General features: G+C 36.4%; 2 protein-coding genes across 3 annotated transcripts; one reads left to right on the top strand and one right to left on the bottom strand.

Annotated features, from left to right (window-relative positions):
- Nucleotides 1-259: 259 nt before the first annotated feature.
- On the top strand, nucleotides 260-3,158 carry LOC141429030 (L-xylulose reductase-like). The gene is made up of 5 exons (XM_074089174.1): nucleotides 260-334; nucleotides 741-993; nucleotides 1,088-1,202; nucleotides 1,627-1,829; nucleotides 2,804-3,158. Exons 1-5 carry the CDS (start codon nucleotides 286-288, stop codon nucleotides 2,913-2,915), a joined length of 732 nt encoding a protein of 243 aa, XP_073945275.1. The 5' UTR covers nucleotides 260-285; the 3' UTR covers nucleotides 2,916-3,158.
- A 1,305-nt stretch (nucleotides 3,159-4,463) lies between these two features.
- Nucleotides 4,464-18,811, bottom strand: dco (discs overgrown casein kinase 1). 2 transcript variants are annotated; one of them, XM_074089172.1, is made up of 8 exons: nucleotides 18,452-18,811; nucleotides 17,990-18,100; nucleotides 16,982-17,174; nucleotides 13,755-13,897; nucleotides 12,620-12,822; nucleotides 11,840-11,999; nucleotides 9,708-9,788; nucleotides 4,464-9,084 (listed from the first exon to the last, which is right to left on the bottom strand). In XM_074089172.1, the coding sequence occupies exons 1-8, from the start codon at nucleotides 18,534-18,536 to the stop codon at nucleotides 9,026-9,028; spliced, it is 1,035 nt and encodes a 344-aa protein (XP_073945273.1). In that variant the 5' UTR covers nucleotides 18,537-18,811; the 3' UTR covers nucleotides 4,464-9,025. The 2 variants fall into 2 exon arrangements, with proteins under 2 accessions (XP_073945273.1, XP_073945274.1); XM_074089173.1 differs by lacking the exons at nucleotides 4,464-9,084; nucleotides 9,708-9,788 and adding an exon at nucleotides 10,711-11,366.
- Between the last annotated feature and the right edge of the window lie 200 nt (nucleotides 18,812-19,011).

The raw sequence follows: 19,011 nt of genomic DNA, 5'->3' as shown, positions 1-19,011 counted from the left end.
TTACAACAGGAATTAAATTTTTGGAAAAGAAAGTAAAAGCAAGTAAAAGTAACAATCCAAAACAGAAACAAGACAATGACTGCCGTACATCAGGGGTCCGTAAGTACCTACTTACTCTACAAAGCGCGAGACCTTTGATGAATGATTGGTCTGAGACTCTTATCTGTTTTATTATGGTTCAATGAATTGACCTCAGATAATGATGCTGCTTATATTTTGAACCTGATAAAAAGAATAATTTGTTATGACATGAGCAGTCGATTACGTTACTTACAGGCTTGAACAATGGATTCGTTCAAAGGAAGGAGAATACTCGTGACTGGCGGTTCCCAAGGTACTTTTTCCTCTTCTTGTTGACGCCTGATTTATCTATTTATTTTGCTGCTTTGACGGCAATGCTTGGGGGCAGGGCTGGATTAATCATTAGGCAGAATAGGCAACTGCCTATAGGGCCCCCCCACACACAAAAGATATTAAACATGTTTCATAGTGAAAATATGCTGATGGATCATTTTCAAATAGATGAAAAGGAGCCCCGAGAATTCGTTTTGGGGGGCTAGGTACTACGATTGTCGAAAATCGAAGTTTTTATCTTACCTTCGTAATAGGGCCCTGTAACTAAGATGTAAAACAAAATAGTTACCTACCTACTGCCACAAGACACAGGACTACCTATTTTAATTATTAGGTACTCTATCTTATTTCTTGTGTTGATTAGTTTTGGCATTTCTAATTCGTAGGGATCGGTAAAGGCATCGTCCTTGAACTATGGCGACAAGGGGCCAATGTTGTCACTATTTCAAATCAGCTCGAAGACCTGCAAAGGCTCCAAGCAGAATACCCTACGATTGAAACAGCCTGCGTCGATCTACGTGACTGGGACTCGACAAGGAAGACAGTTGACTCTCTTGGTGTTTTCGACGGCTTGGTCAATAATGCGGGGGTCGCTATTATTGAACCTTTTCTGGAATGCACACAGACAAATTTCGATCAGTGAGTTTTCGTTTTTTGTTTAACTGATACTTGACTAATACCTACTAACCTAGAAGGGACAAAACATTTTTCTTCACGTTCTTTTTTATTACAGAACCATTTCGATAAATGTTCGAGCTGCCCTCAACGTTAGTCAGATCGTAGCGCAAAAAATGATAAAGCATGGAATCAAGGGTTCTATAGTCAACATCTCTTCACAAGCATCAAAGGTAGAGTCAGGTTTTAGTCAAATTAAAGGGATTTAATGGCTGATTTAATACTGGTTACAGTTATAATGTAAAAATAACGTAGTGCAACTCAATCTTGAATACTTATAAACCCATACCTAAGTATTCACTGCCGGTTGTCGGACAGAACTCAACTCTTCATCGAGTACGACAAGCGCACATTTATATGCAAATGACTGCTAAACGATCAGCGCCCAACGCCAACAGAAGAAAGCAACGAAAGCACATTTACGTTCTCGGCAGGGAATGCTTTAAGTACAGATAATCAACCTTGTACCTTATATCAACAATTCCGTCGTGGTCTCCAGCCTGTGTCCTTATGCGGCACATGGCCTCTTAGTATGGGAGAATTTGAGCTGTAGTTCCCACTGTAGCAGTAACTGTAGCAGGCCATATAAATTTACAGGCAGCGCTCAAGGACCACGTCGCATACTGCGCGTCAAAAAGTGCCATTGACTCGATGACGCGAGCGATGGCTCTGGAGCTAGGGCCTCACGGCATCCGCGTAAATGCCGTCAACCCCACAGCCGTCATGTCAGAGCTTGGGCGCCAAGTGTGGGCAGACCCCGTCAAGGCAGGGAAAATGCTGTCTAAAATTCCTTTAGGAAGGTAACTAATTATTACTATTATCACCAGATTATAAGTACCAGAGAGTATTTGTACTAAAGTACTTCCAAGTGATTCCAAAGATTACCTACTGCTATATCATAGACTAGTTACTATTCTTGCGACCCCGCGCCAGCTTCGCACGGGTGCAACTTTAAAAGTCAATGGCGATTACTTCATATTTGCCACGGGGCACGTTGCTAGTTGTTGGTCATAGGTACTATATTTACCGGACATCCAATATAAAGTACAAGCGTTGCCCACCGCTTCGTCTACCTAGAACTATCTTACGTCCTGTTCTCAGGGGCTCATACTATCTCCACACTCCGTCCATACCAAATTTCGTCGCAATCGGTCCAGCCGTTTAAACCTGAAGAAGTAACAGACATACACGGGGACAGACTGTTATTTTCGCAATAGGGAATATGACTTCAATAAATGTTCTGCCGTCAGAATGCAGCACAAGCACAAACCTTTAAGTGTCCGTAGGATGCCATAACTTTATTTCAATTAAAATTTTGGAAACTCAGCTCTACCGTTAGAATCGACGTAAATATATTGTTACTACCTTTTGCCCGCGGCTCCGCCCGCGTGGTATTCGGTTTTCGCGCGCTGTTCCCTCGGGAACTGTGCATTTTTCCGGGATAAAAAGTAGCCTATGTCACTCTCGGGCCCATAAACTATCTCTATGCCAAAAATCACGTCGATCCGTCGGTCCGTTACGGCTTGAAAGACGGACAAACACACAAACACACTTTCGCATTTATAATATTAGTATGGATTTTGTTACTAATATTAAATAGCCACTAACTTTAAAGAGAACTGGTGGAGAACTGATGTCACGTCACGTCAGGTTTGTGCTAGTGTCGCCTCCTGCGCAGAGTTTAGTATTAGTAAGGATTGCCGTAAAAGAAAACTTGAACAATCACTGTATTTACAGCAGTGAGCATAGTGTAAGTTGAAATCGTGTTTTGTAGGTTTGGGGAGGTGGAGGACGTGGTAAACGCCGTAACGTTTCTTCTCGGCGCCGGCGCAGGCATGGTCAGCGGAGTACAGCTGCCCGTCGACGGAGGGTTCTTAGCCACGTAGTGCTTCCCGGCTTCAATGAAACCATCTTGTTATTATTTACTGTTTATTGTGCCAAATGAATTAATACATACTGGACATTAGAAACAATGCAAGCATAACAATTTATATAGGTATATGTAATGCATATGCTAAGCTATACAGGCTAGCATAATTTATGTATTTATAAAGAAAAAATACACCACATTATACATATCATATAAATGAAAAACGGATACTACATGAAATATAAATTTGTGGATATTAGTTTTAATTAGTTTAAAGATTATTCAGTTAAAGTTCAAACTATTTGTTGAGGCGTATTCGTAAATACGCTGTATTAAAATGCGTCAATACTATATAGGTCCCATTGTATTGGCACACCATTATAAAATAATGCGCACACAGGCATCCTGATGCCAGAATAAAGACGTTGGTATAAAATACCTTCCTGTCGCGGCCGTCTATCCAAGAAATAGCGACATTGCGGCACGCTTACGTCGTCTCGACTAATTTTGCTTCATATATACAACGGCCATCATTTGGTTCCAATGTTGAAGTTACTCTGCACGCTTCGGCTGTAACGAGCGCTCATATATTTATAATAACGAATATAAATCAGTAACGTTTACATGCAGTACGTAACAGGCAACTACACAGAATTAGACGCAATCAAAGGTATGTATACAATAACAGCAAAATAATTTGAAAGGCATTAATTATCGCTACAACAATTATGTATTTACCTCTATTACCTAAGATATTGTAAAAAACAGTGTGTCAGCTTATCTAAGTACCTTATATTATTATATACAAAATTAAGTCCAAGTCTTTCGTCTGTAAGAGCGTACACTATCGTTTGCTGACGAGCCCGAGCGACGCGAGGGTCTCCGCACCTCGTCTCGCCGCGGTCCCGATGCCCTTGCCAATTATTGTACAACAAATGTTCTGAGCTAACATCCATTAACCAAGTTCATAAGAATCAGCAACACAATATCATAAAAACTTAAATGGATCTCTCAAATGATCTAATATAATAATGAAGTTACGACGTCGTACTTGAGTACCAGACAACTAAAATTCTGAGATTATAACATACCAAAGATATACATATCAACAAAATGACACGCTGGATAATGGCTTTGCAAAGTTGAAACTTGCGCCCGCGGACTGTACAAACTTATTTCATTCGCTGATGTGTAAGTGTATACTTGAATCCAATGGAATTAAGCAATCTGGTAAACAAATGTGGTATCTGACATTGACACCGACTTGTCTATGGCCCTAGTGATGTGAATGCAATTTAAGATGCTTCAATCAGCAGTGAATAATTATTTTAAATTTATTTATATTTCATTATTTAAGTATTTATTATTTGTATGTATGTATGTATGTAAACTCTTTATTATACAAAAGAAAATTAACAAAACATTACTGACAAACTTTAAGATACTTGTACAAAGGCGGACTTATCCCTTTAAGGGATCTCTACCAGTCAACCTTTGAGTGGATGAGAGGAGAGGAGCAATACGTTATTTGTATGTTTATAGTTATGATAAAATAATAGCGAAATGAACATAGAAGTTTATTTATATATAATCGCTTCATTTTTTTAATAAATAGCTTTTGAGTTCTGTCCAATGGCCCGGGTGTACCATTAAAAATATAAATATACAAGTATATAAATAAAAAAAAATTACTCAAAACGTACTTAGTTCCTACTTTAAAGACTCGTAGCAGACCATACATGAAGTTATTACAATGTGGAGGTACACCAGCCGTCCTGAATGCGGTATACACCACATACAGAAAGAGAAAGCCAATTTGCTATGAACCTATTGATTATTGACAAATGCTATTACTCGAAATTACCAGTCATCCTGTATATGTGGCATATATGTGCTATCATGTAGAACGTGACTCCTCCAACTTTTAGAATCGCGATATCTCAGGAATGGTAATTCTTAGAAAAAAGGTTGGTTCAATCAAATAATTAATTTTGTAGGTACAGCACTAAAATCCAGAGACTAATTAGACTTCGGTGAGTAAAAAATGATCATGTCAATTTGACAAATATAACGAATTTTCGTCTTCCAATTAATTCTATAAAATAAACATATTTACGCAATTATTTTATGATACAATGATTGTTAAAAACAGTGGTGGGTTCATTGAGATGTGAATATGATGAGGATTGGTATTCAAATGTAAGTAACTCTACAGAGTAATCGTGAAAAATTGCTTTGTTTACACGATTGTTTAATTCCATTGGATTCGAAATTACTTTGAAATAAGTATGTGTTTTGAAACGAAGTGGCACAATATATTTTTATCAACGCAACCAAATAATTTTCTGTTTTTTTTTGGCAGTGAAAATTGTTAATGTTTCTTCTCAAAGACATTGTTTACCAAATGCTATTTACCCTGTCAAGTGAAAAAAGTCATACAAGCAAATGATAATGTGATATAAAATAAAAACATAAGTGATTCCGATTAGAGACTCAAGTGCTCAATTTTGAGATATCCACTATTATAATTACTTAAAAAACTAATCATAATATCTTGAAATTGAATGTTTTTTAAACCCAATACAACTCTTGACTAAATAAAATATTTACACAAAATTGAACCTAATTCTCAGTCAAATAAGAGTTTATTCCATCTGGATACACTCGTCTTTGCTGTATAGCTTTGTGTCCCACCCAACATACTGAGAAATTCATACACTTTAACACACAGTTCCTATGATATTTATTATAATATATTTACATGTTCGTCGACCGCACTGAAAACGCTACATAGTCATAACTCAAAATATTGCGTTAAAATTGTAGCCCTTAGTGAAAAAAATAATTTGATTATACCTACTACATTCATGTTTACATGTTTTTGAGTAACTACTCAACGTAATGAATTGCATGAGCGAGTGTTTCGAAATAAATAGGAAAGTCGTCATTACGACTAGACGCGTAACGACTAGTACGAGTATTCGCTGCAACTAAGACCCGAAGTAGTATTGTAGTAGTAGTAATATTGTCTGAAGCAGCGTTTCCACCAGAGATGTGCGAGGATGTGTTGCGAGGAATATGTTTTTCATTTACCAATAGAAACCCTTAATTTACCTCGCCTTGCTCCGCTCAGCTGTTTCCACCAGAGATGTGCTGTGCGAGGATGTGTAAACGAAGCGTTTCTATTGGTTAATGAAAAACACATCCCTCGCAACACATCCTCGCACATTATTGACAAGATTTCATATTTCTAAGACTATAATTTGATTCGATCTCTGTATTCTGTTTGGAAAAAGAAAAACGCTGATATTTTTAAAATTTCGCTACAACTATTAACTAATTTCATCATCATCCCAGCCTATATACGTCCCACTGCTGGGCACAGGCCTCCTCTCAGAACAAGAGGGCTTGGGCCATAGTTCCCACTAATTAACTAATTTATTACAATTAACTAATTTATTACAATTTTTTTAAGATGTGCTTATTCTAAAAGGGCATAACCCCAAAACTACGACACAATAGATCCATTACTTTTGTCTAGTCTCTTAAAAAAAAGATCACGTAAATCTGACGTAGACGTTGCATAGAGACAATATCAAAATCATGACAGCTCTTTTTTCTGGTGATAAAGGCAAAGGAAACATATCTATTCTGTGGTAGTGTTGGCAAATTCAGACATTTTTTAAATTTTTTGTATTTTTTTTTTATATGGAGTAATCAATTATAATAAATACTTTCCCATGTTCAGGAGGCAAAACTCTTTCGATTCCTGTAGTAATTAACAGATGTTAAAAAAATGAAATCTTGTCAATTGGTGGAAACGCTGCTTAACGCGCTAACGTTCGCGATCGCGTTCACCATCTATTTCTACCCTCTTCTTATAACGTGTGGCAGAAAGAAGTGGTGAAAACGATTGTGAATTTAACAATAAGACCTCTGATAATTGAAGGCGTAAGACTGGTATGAGCGCGCAAAATGCTTACGGTGTGGGTCACTATGGTAGTGTTATTTTTATGTATACTCTAAAATAAGTATTACTGGTCTTGGTCTTGGAAACAAATTCTACATACAAATATCCGAGACAAGAAGCATAGTTAAAGACAAGAACCTATTTTTATTTATTTAAAATACAAACATAGATTTGGTAACCCATACATGTGCAAGCAGATAAAGCAAAATGATAATTTTGGTTGTTTACATGAGATCACAGATTTAGACCTTCCTTGAATTTAATACGGCAATAGAATATTAAATTCTGGTATGTTTTTCCTTAAGTCTAGTAATTATTGAACATGTTGTCGGCTAATAAATGTTTTTGTTACATTGTCTTACTCATAGAGGTTTCTAATTATTTGTTTGAGATTAAAAATATCTGAATTTGTATGAAAATTCATATTGACGATTGATGATTTTTTTTTTCATAATATTAAAGGAGTAGTAACTGAATACGCTTGTTATCGTATGAGAAAGGCAAACTAAAATAAGATAACATAGGTAACTTTGAACTTGAACTTTTGCAACATCAATATCGAATGTATATAAAACCTAGCATAAGAATGAGCACAAGTGAATGATTATTATAAAACAGGACCACTTTGCTTGATTCTCGTCTTTAATTTACTGCATTAATGATGTAGCGTGGAAAATACTTGTATCATTATCATTAGTCTGTAGGCAGTGAGGTTATCCTCATTGCATCTTAACTGGCATCATAATACGTATCAGTGTCACAAGCCGTAATGATGCAAGTGAACAGTATTTCTATTTTACCAATAAATATTGACAACATTCGTATTTTAGCTGTAGCCGATTCTTCTTTGTATTTCATAAAGACTAAGCTTAAGTCATCAACTAGAAATTATTTCCTATTATTTACTTGCCATGAAGTGCTAAATGTAACAGCTAAAATTGAAAAAAAAAAAAAAAAGCCCGGACGAAAATGAATGGTTAGCTAATGGTAAAATAGAAGCATTGTATTTTAGCCAAAAAAAAACTACTCCCAAATGACTTTCATATTGGAAGATATGTTAGTCAAAAAAAAATTATCTGAACGGAAAGTTACGAAGTTAAGCTATGGCAGTGGTGGATATTTATCAACTATAGACAAATTGATTGGAAAATTAGGGCAAAACCTGCACACTGGAAACTCACTCAGTTCAATTGGTTAGTAGATCCAAAGTAAGAATACAAATAAATAAATATGGAAGACAAGCTCAAACTAAGTACCGCATAATGGAAACTCATTCACCCTCAATTTAACGGTTGGCTCTCAAGAACGACCACACTTCCGGGCAGGCATTTGAATAGAACCCATCAGATACATCGGAGAAGCAAAATTGTTTCACCAATGAAGGTTGTATGTTCTTAATCCCGTTGAAAATTTTAGTAAGCAACGAGACTACTGCGATATATCTAATAACACAAAATGAAATAGTTCATCCTAGAAAGCGGACTATTAAACACGGATGCATAGTCCCATAGAACTAAAAATACAAATTCTCAAAAAAACCTTACCATATTGCACAATAATACTTAAAGAACTTGTTCTTTTTACAAGGAAAAATATTATCAAGGTAGATTTTAAAAATATTCTGCGACAATGTCTAAAAAGCGCACATCACATGTGTCGAACAAACAAGGATTTCAACTGTAAATTACCAATAAAAATGCACAATCGTATATCCAGGGCCCATTTATCTGGTAAATATTTGATCCAATTCGTCTTACCAACTATGATATAACTGAGCATAGAATATAATGGATGCACATGGGTAGGCCTAAATAGCTATACTAAAATGAGACATACAGAACGACGACACGTTTTTTAAAATAATCCGCAACTCACTCGTCTTAATTTTAATAATTTACAATATATAACGTGAATGCATATAAAATCTTACTTTAATATAAAATCTGCATTCCGACAGAGCGTCGGAGGACGCTCACGCCGAGTCAATTCCTCCCGGGGCTCGTGTCGGCGACCGTGGCTGGAGCAGGGGGCGAGAGGGGCGAGGGGTGGCGGAGCGGTTACGCCGTCATAAGGATGTAGCGGGGCTGCGAGCGGTCCCCGGGGCGCGGGCGGTCGCCGGGGCGCGGGCGGAGGCGCGGGCGCGGGGGCGGCGCTCCTCACCGCCACTCCGAGATTGCCGCCACGGTCGTGCTGGGTTGCCCCGCTGCGCCCGCCGCTGCAACCATTGCAATATAACGTCATTACTCTACGCCCCAACAACATTGGGCATTGCGGGTTTAGATGCGGTCAAAGCACGTTCTGTATTTGTCGATCCGGAATTAATGATGATAATGTACGTCCTACCTGATAATTCGATCCCTCATAATATTTTTGCCGTAATATTTGAATTATCAGGTTGTAAATCATCATTTCATTAATTTCGTTTCATATCGACAAATACGAGGTCGTACACTAACCACACCTGCGAGTATTAAGTCGATATCAACCAGTTGTCTACCATTGAGTTGAAGCCTATTGTTTTCCAATCGTCGGATTTCTTCTGAGATAGAACAGATTAAGCGATAATTAGAAGAAACAACTTTAAAAAAAAACCTATCACAAATTTAATAGTCAATTTTCACGATCGCACTTCGAAAATATTTACTTCTCGATTTTTTTATGCTTAAAGTAGAAGAAATAGTTCGACAACAGATAGTCCGTCAGTTTGCCTTGCGGTGAATTAGCGGGAGCACTGCCGTACCCCCAGGTAAATCAATTGATTTGGGTAACAAGTGAGCAAATAGTGTATGTTTTGTCCCGAGAAAAAAAATCGTATCATAGCAGAGTATTTATACTCACTGGTTTCTGGTTCCTGAGGGGGCTCGTGGCGACGGAGCGTGCGGTCATTGGTTCCCGCCTGGTAGTTGCCACGCTGGCCTCCTGAAAATATTGACATACAAATTAATTATAACATACACTAAGATACCATTTTTTTTTCAAAATAAAACACGAAACTAAAACTGCTAAGGAATGTTATTCGCTTCCGTCCGTTGTCCGTTTATCCGGATAAATACAAAAATTAAATTAAATTAATTTATACAAAACCTTGAATCGATTTGTGCCTCAACTTTTCTTGCAAAACTGGGATAGAGACGGCACATTTACTATTCGTGTTTTGTGTTCTGATTTATTCAAATTTCGAAGAATCAGAATGTGATTTCAATAATCTTTGCACAAAAGAAGAAAATCATATTACATTGTCTTTTGTACAATAAAGAGATAGCACAAACGTTGCCAGCTTGTCCTAAAGGCATGTTTTACTGGAGAAGCAAATATGATGTATTTATTGTGTACCTATGGAAAAAGTTGAAAAGCATAATTTGACCTAGGTTTATACAACATTTATAACTCGTTATGACCTCAGGAATTAGTGATTATAATCTCTCTCTGTATACTTTAAGGCTATTCAAGGCCAGAGTGAATCCAGCGAGCTACATCTTTAGCCCTATTGGCACTTACCATCAGATGAGATGGGTCAAGTTGGCCCCCGTACCACAAAAATTTTAAGAGGGTTCATATCGACAATTGCAGCACTTGTAACTTTTGTGGTATGATATCACCTGGTGGTGTGGTGTGGTGAGTGGTCAGTTTGAAATAAGAAACATAAAACACAATATGAAATAAATATGAAATTAAAACTAGTGAATACACTGATTTATGCTGCACTAACATAACTAGGGTATCTTTCAGGCTTTTAAAAATTACATTAATCATTACATTACATTTATTTTATAAAGTGTGGACACCTTATGTGCTTGTGCTGACTTTCTTAATAAAAAGTTTTTGTCAAATTAATGTAATAAAAAACAGGGTGAAATTAAGGTTATCGTTAATACTTTACGGGATGAATGAGGAGGTCATTTAGAATTTTTTTAAACAAATTTTCTTTAGTCCAAATGTTTACCGTTTTCGAGAAAATCTATATAAAAATATAAAATGATAAACTGACTAACTGACTCTTGATGTATCAACGCACGGCCCAAAACGCTGCACCTAGAGACTTGAAATTTTGCAAATATATACCTTACCTATACAATGTAGGCATCAAATAATGAAGGATTTTTGGAAATTCCCACGAAATAGAGAAAAAACGGGATTTGTATATTCGATTCCGAGTATTTTCGAGTGACCCTATATCAGTAACTTAAGCTAAACTTCAAATTGCTACCTAGCTACCTCATATTGAAACTAAATATATTCTTAACAAACAGCTAAATAATTGATGTGATAAAAGAAACTACATTTGATAATCAACCGTTATTTATATTTAAAAAATTACAAAATCTGAATGCACTAGGCGACACGCCAGATCAGTTGAAACAGCAGCGAAAAAGTGAAGTCCCGCCGGGCGAGCAGTCTCGTGCCAGCTCCGGTTCTCCCACCTCTACGATCCCCTCTACCCCACGTCACCAGCCACGTGACCGGAACACGACGGATGGGATTGCGCAGGGATATCCTCTAGGAATATAGAATATATATAGGTATATTTCGGAAGATAAAACTTAGTGGGGATCCGCTCTGGACATTATTAATGTGAGGCGTGAGCAAACAAGTGGGATTTGGGTAGTGAATAAAACTATTTTTGCAGAACTAACAAAAGACTATTGTGGTCAACATAAAACTAAAACAATACGGCACTCACTGAAATGTTAGTAATGCTATCATCAAAACGATGCACAGTAAGGTAAAGAAAAGCCTAGTTAATAATAAAGAAACGCGTAACAGTTCCTGAGACTGTTGACTCGGGCCAGACTTTTACCAAACTGACAATTGACAATCGTTTTTTCCGCGTCCAGATCTCAGACTGTGAAGCGCGCCACGCGTGGCAACACTGGCGTTTCGTAGGTGCTATAATGCCAATCCTTAGTAAACTTTGCATGCCAATGACCAATAATGTCAATTCTACTATATGGATGTTAGGAGTTACATACCAAACTTGAGCATGTTCCAGTCGAAGACGTAGTCATAGGTGAAGCCCTGCCGGTGGAAGAGCGTGCGGAACAGTTGGCGCAGGTGGCTGTAGTCGGGCCGCTCTTCGAACCGCAGTCGCCGGCAGTACTTTAGGTACAGCTGGAACTCGATTGGGTGGTTCTGTGGAATCAAATTACAATGGTTACTTACATCAAGTAACACAGTGTGCATTCAACTCTGTTAAAGGTTCCTTCCTACACACTATGCCGTCATGTCGTCAACAACGCCACGCAACAAGCGGACAAAGCACGGGTAGTTAGGGCATATTGTGTAAACGCCTTAACGGATGTCACCATCAACCAAAATACAAAAATAGGAATTAGCAGTAGAAAAAGATACAGAGATAAGGTATAAAGTAGTCTGTGCTCCTAAATCTGACGTTAACCACAACATTTATGCTCGCTTGTTAGGCTGTATTCAGCAAAGACTGCTTGAGGAAACAATCATTATGGTTACCAGTTGGTAAAGTTAAAAGATTCCCAAGACTGAATATTTAATAATCTGCCAATTCAGTACTTAACAGAGTAGTGCTATAAGTAGTTTCTGGTAACTGTCGCCATTCCAGACATACTTATCATAATTAATTTAAGGACGGAAAGCTGACAACACTTGCGACAAAAGTACTACTTTAATTTGTTGTTTTTCGTTATTAAAGAGGACTTGTCAGGTATTCCGAAACTGATGCTATGGTGATGATTCATGCCACTGTCTTGCTAGTCAGTATGTATCTAGTAACTTACTTTACATAGTTCATCAAAAGGCGTGGAGAGTTTCTTCTCGGATATTCTCTCATATTTCTGCCGCTTGGTGGCGGCCTTGAGTCCCTGCCAAGGCAGGCTGCCGCGGTTAAAGTACATGAGCACGTAACCCAGGGACTCCAAATCGTCGCGCCGAGACTGTTCGATGCCCAGGTGGGTATTTATAGATGCATACCTCGCGGTACCTGTGATGGTGACGTTTTTTTTTAATATACATTTCTTCAACATTTTATAATTGGAAATACCTGGGCGACCGAGATTTGCTCGGGCTCAAACTCGATAACAAGCATTTTGCCAGAGATAAGACCCAGCAAGATCGATTTTTGATCCCTGGAAACCCCTACATAGCAAATTTCATCTAAATCATTGGATATATTATATACAATAATTGCTCGTTTAAAGGTATTACATAAAGTTCAGTCTTCTGGTGAATGTTAACAAACGAAAATCACATATCTTCTATTTTATAAAATTCTTGTCACAGTGTTTATAACCAAAGTCCTCCGAAAAGGTTAGACCGATTTTTATGTTTTTTTTTGTGTATATTCGGTAGGTCTGACAATAGGACGTAAACTATTATTCATACTTCTACGCGGATGGAGTCGCGGGCAACAGCTAGTCTCTTTATAATGAGATAGTGAAAAGAATGCATATTTTATATCTGGAATAAATGCAAATGTGCTATGAATGGGTGCCGTGCCAGTGCCATTTAAGATCTGATGATTGATTGTTGTCAAAGAGATGTTAGTGATACTGTTTTATCATATCTAACAGTCTATTTGATCTCAGTTTAACATGACCCTTCTGAAAATAAATTTCTTGCCTCTCTTACTAATTCTGTGTCATTCTAATCTTTGATAAATTTGTTCCAAAGGAAACATGCCAAGGATGTTATGGAGTTATATATCAGTACCCAAAACTTTTTTAGTCTGTTTTTTTCTTTAGACTATTTAATCCGAAACTATTAAATAATCCGAAATAATTTCATATCCATAACCATATCCAAAACTGAATTAATATTATTCCTATAATCCAAAATTCCATATCCACAACATCCCTGAAACATACATCCTGTTGTTATTTACTTAACGAGGAAAAATTAGTAACAAAAAAATACCTGTTAAATTCTTGTTTTCTCTGTAGGGAATATGTTGTAGAGTGCGTGGATCTTTGTACTTCTTTGCTAATCCGAAATCTATTATGTACACTAAATTCCCTTTTTTACCTAGTCCCATCAGAAAATTATCTGGTTTGATGTCTCTGAAAGAAGAATATTAATTTTAGTTCCATCAAAAGTAACTACATAGAGAACACTAATAAGAACAGACAGAACCATTACTACAGTTAAAACTGTTCATAACAACATCCAAGGGGCATCAATATGTGGTTGTTAGACACAACTGGGCCAATCAACTATTTGGGCGTCTCCTGCGTTACCAAAATTGTTTCCTGCGTTACCAAAAAATCGTACTTCCAACAAGATATTTCACGGTTTTATAGGTTGAACTTACGTAGGATGGCATGTATTCATGTACACCATCTATTAAATTACAGAAAAAACATGTTTACTTACAAAAATCTGCAATTGTTTGAAAAATGTCGTGGACAGATTAGTGTGGGTAATAAAGTTGATTGACCCAACTGTGTAACAACCAGCTGGTTGTTATAACCAGTGTTACTTTGGTATATTAGATCATTTTTTTCCAGGTAGGTAGGTTATATCTAATATGTCCAAAAGCATTAACTGACAGCAGTTATGTGTCATCATAACATTCAACAAGTATTCAATGCCCTTATTGTCTAAAGCCGAGTTTAGACTTGCAAGAAAAATCGTGCAAGTTGCATTACATTGCGGCGCTCGATTAACCACTACAAACGCATTGGCTTTACGGCCTCGCAATGTAATGCAACTTGCACGACTTTTCTTGCAAGTCTAAACTCGGCTTTATAATTATCAAATTTATTGTTTTATTGTTCAAACATTTTCAAAAACATGCCTGTTTATTGTTCTTTCTTTTAAGGTATCACTCATTCACATTGTTTGCTAAATCTGAGATAAAAAGTAAAAAACCAAACTCAGGGAGCACTCGCTAAGAATGTACTAGTCTTGATTATCAAATTATCTACCAGTCAGTATAATCACATTCGCCATCTCTATCCACCATCTAATACAGTTGGATAGAAATATATAACAAATGTGGTTCTAATCGCACACAAATCAAACAAAGATCCAGATCTCAGCAATCTATCAATAACAATAACAGACTATTATTGTTGGATTTCATCTCATGCCCATATATGATTCTGTATGTTTTTTTTTTACATTCAGTGAATGAATAGATTCTTAACACAAATGCAATCAGCATTGTAAGGCCAATACTTTGAGTATTCAGACAAAACAGTAAGAGGTGTACAGTCGAGGGCATAAATATCAATACAGCCATAGCATCAAATATAACATTGATATTATGGTTAGTTAGTGGCATAAAGATGTATTAACATCTTTGTAACATACATATACGAGGGCTGTTTGATAAGTACCCGTTTTCTAAATATATTAATATCACTGGCGGAAAATAAGTATACCACCTTTTTAAGCCATTTTTCAAAGGTGGGAAAATTTTAATTTTTTTAATTTTTTTCTCATTTGACAGCGATTTAGTGAAAGCGTGAACTTAAAATTGTTAAAATGCAGAAAGAATAGTATCGGTCTGTAATTATATTCTTGTTTTTGGATGCCGTGTTGTAGGACAAACAACCCCATTTAAAAAAGAAAAAAGTATTGTTTCATCACGACAACGCCCCGGCTCATTCGTCCAGAGTTGTGACGGCTAAATTAGCACAGTTACGCTACGAACTATTGCCTCACCCCCCCTGTATTCTCCAGATTTGGCCCCATGCGATTTCTTTTTGTTTCCCAACCTAAAAAAATGGCTCGGTGGTAAGCGATTTGGATCAAATGACGAAGTCATTGCCGCCACAGAGGCCTATTTTAATGACTTTCCAAAATCATACTTTTTGGATGGTTTAATGAAGCTTGAGTATATGTGGAACAAATGTATAGAGTTAAAAGGTGACTATGTAGAAAAATAAATGCATGCACAAAAAAAAATGTGTTTTCTTTCCATAACCGGGTACTTTTCAAACAGCCCTCGTATTTATTTACCTTGACTATACATGACTGTAAAACCAGTCAATTATGATTGATCAGAGTAGGAAATCAAATTATCAGTAGACCTCAAGGGTGACTTGACCTGCAACTTGCATCAATGCATTACTATTCCTAGAGATAATTTCAAACATATTATAGTCACCTTCAAGATTAAAATTACTTTACCCAGTAGGTACAGGCTGGAAGTTGTACATAATTCATTTCAGATAGTGTGCAAACAGACACAGTAGTAAACACACAATTTAAGGAGTAGGGCTTTTGTGTAGGGAATACAAAACCGGTTTTTGATGTATGGAGAAAAACCGAAAACCGGGTTTTCTCCATACAATAAACTACTTTTGTGGCCAAAGTCAACAATTACATACATGGAATGAAGTTATATTAGGGTGCATAGAGACAAGATTTAGGGTGACTAGACAATAGGGAATGGATGAAAATTTTAGAAACGCTTGAAACTTTTTATATCAAGAGGAATAACCTTTCTAATTAAAAAAAAAAATCAGATTTTTTAAGTAGCATCAATTAATTTTTAAAAATGAAAGATTTCTTTACCGCCAAATTACGACAATCCGGTCGGTTACGGGTTGTTCCATAGTCCAGAATAAAAAACATTAAAAAGAATTTATGTGTCTTTACTCAATCGTTTTGACAGGTGACACTCTTTTACAAGCTCGCATAATACCGACATGGAAATACCAACCTTTTTTCATGTTTCAAGCTCATGTCATGTTTCTATGGGCATGTACATGAAAAACAGGGTCGGTATTTCCATGTCAGTATTATTCCGCCCAGTAAAAAGTGTCACCTGCTGTCAAAACAATCGAGTCAAAGACACTTACATTCTTCTTTAATGTTTTTTATCCTGGACTATGGAACAACCGGTATCCGACCGGACTGTTGCAATTTGGCGGTAAGGAAAACTCTTTAATTTTTTAAAATTAATTGATGCTACTTTAAAATCTTGTATAATTTTCTGTTTATTAGAAAGGTTATTCCTATTGATATAAAAAGTTTCAAGCGTTTCTAAATTTTTCATCCATTCCAAATTTATAGTGTGCTTGTATTTAGAACTATATTTTTGGTAGAGTTGACTATGACTGTGTATAGTAAAGAAGAATTGACTTCACACAGACAGGTAAATTGGCAGCATCCTCTAAAGGTGTTGTTCTTACCTATGGATGAAATTTCTGTAATGTATATCCTCTATGCGAGTAATCAGCTGGTCAGCAAGCAGGAGAACAGTCTTGAGGGAGAAGCGACGAGAGCAGAAGTTAAACAAGTCTTCCAAGGAAGGACCTAGTAGTTCCATTACCATTACATTGTAGTCACCTTCTGAACCACACCATTTGATAGCGGGAATGCCAACTGTGGACAAAAATCATGAGTTTCTGTACTTAATAATTAACCATTAAAAAAAAACAAAGTTGCTAATCTACTCATGGCTTCGCAGGGATGAATCATTAGGTAGTTAAATTAAAAATTTCAGGATTTTTTCTAAATCCTCATGGGAATTCAAAAAAGTTACAAGTTGACTGTATGAGTGTCCCACTCAGTTATTTATTCATGCAAAATTTCATACATTGAGACTTAGCAATTCAGGTTTTGAGATTTTACAATGTCTTTTAGTAGGTCTATCAATACACACTGTTTTCTTGATTTCAGTTGACTTTGACAGATTCTGATGATTCAGTTAATTGAGAGAATTTACCTGGTACTGGTAATTAGGAATCTGTTGTCGGAATCTATCTATTTCGTTTTCTTAAATTTTTAATTGTACAATGGCAAAAGCAACGCAAAATTGTCCTCCAATATAAAAAAAAAAACTAACAAACCTGAGGCTGTATTGCCTAATGTTTCTGACGCTTGTGATCGCATTCAAATGACAGTTTTTGTAGGCGAAATCTGTCATTTGATTGCGATAGCAAGCATCAGAAACATTAGGCAATACAGCCTCAGGTAACTGTTTTGTCAAATCTTGTAATACTTATTTGACAACAGAATTAGATAGTTGATTAACTGTTCTGGCTATTAAACAAATACTAAATTAGTGTGTCAGAATTGTAACACAAAAAAAAAACAAAAACGCTGAACTAACCATACCTAATTTATTATCACATGACATGGTTAAGACTGATTTTGATTTGATGATTACTCATAGTTAGAAATTTGTTTTTACTTACTTCCTCCTTGCATTAGTTTATAGAATTTGCTCTCTATGTGTAACTGTGGATGCCGTGTCTTGATGCATTCTAATTTGATAGCTACCTCTTCTCTAGTTACAATGTTGGTTCCTGAAACCAGTTAGAAATTTGTAGTCACTTAGTACAGTGTCTTCTTGTTACATTCAACACATTAAGGTACAGTTTACATGTTTAAATAACAATCTATGTAAATCTGTACATGAAGAAAAGGAAAACAGATTTAAGAGATTCAGCTGGGCATAGATTTAACATCGTCAAGTGGATCACACCTTTACTAATGTAAGAAAAGTGTATTAACAAGGAAGCTTTAGCGATGACCTCAAGATAACCAGGTTTCTAACAGAAAATGAAACGCTTAGTTATTTCGAAACAAAAAAAAATCGCAGCTGGCCCTCAATCATCCGTTTTTCTTTGTTTACAATTATCCACCACCAGACTCACCAAGGTAAATGTCTCCAAAAGACCCTGAGCCGATCTTACGACCCAGTCGGTATTTATTACCGACTCGAAGTTCCATTTTGTTCATGTGTAGGAGATGAAATCACAATAATATCACTGACCACCGAATCATTACAGGACGGCCATATTGCGACAGACGCAGATCTGTGTTCAAGTGAACACTGATAACTTGGGTGGAATATGTTGCAGACTATATTCACGCACTATCCTCAATATGAATATTGAATATCGTATCAATAAAGTCAAATCTTTTCTTAATTCACAAATTATTTATGAAATTAAGATTGAACCTATTCTATTCTACCTACACACGCACATGAGGAATTTAATTTATTTTTACGCTCTCTCTTGCACTGGCAACATTGTCAATTTGTCAGCAAAAGCGGTTAAGCAATTAATTTCATTTGAGTTTATCAATTATAAATAATTTCTACATTTTAAATTACAATCATAAATATGCGAGTAAAGTTAAGAATTGTTTTGATTTATTAAATAAAACTGTAATTGGTATTTATGAAAGCAATAAAAAACACTCATGACAG

The sequence above is a fragment of the Choristoneura fumiferana genome, chromosome 6 (genome assembly GCF_025370935.1).
Source record: "Choristoneura fumiferana chromosome 6, NRCan_CFum_1, whole genome shotgun sequence".
Taxonomy (NCBI): domain Eukaryota; kingdom Metazoa; phylum Arthropoda; class Insecta; order Lepidoptera; family Tortricidae; genus Choristoneura; species Choristoneura fumiferana.
This window is presented reverse-complemented; position numbering and strand designations above follow the sequence as displayed.

Excerpts from the sequence above, each read along its gene's own strand:
- dco (XM_074089172.1), bottom strand. The coding sequence starts at position 18,536 with ATGAACAAAATGGAACTTCGAGTCGGTAATAAATACCGACTGGGTCGT. Across the intron at positions 12,000-12,619 it reads CTTTTGATGAACTATGTAAA|AACCACCCAATCGAGTTCCA; the intron begins GTAAGTTACTAG and ends TTGATTCCACAG. Across the intron at positions 9,085-9,707 it reads CCCTCAGGAACCAGAAACCA|CGGCGGGCGCAGCGGGGCAA; the intron begins GTGAGTATAAAT and ends CAATGGTTGCAG.
- LOC141429030 (XM_074089174.1), top strand. The coding sequence starts at position 286 with ATGGATTCGTTCAAAGGAAGGAGAATACTCGTGACTGGCGGTTCCCAA. Across the intron at positions 994-1,087 it reads ACACAGACAAATTTCGATCA|AACCATTTCGATAAATGTTC; the intron begins GTGAGTTTTCGT and ends TTTTTATTACAG. Across the intron at positions 1,203-1,626 it reads TCTCTTCACAAGCATCAAAG|GCAGCGCTCAAGGACCACGT; the intron begins GTAGAGTCAGGT and ends ATAAATTTACAG.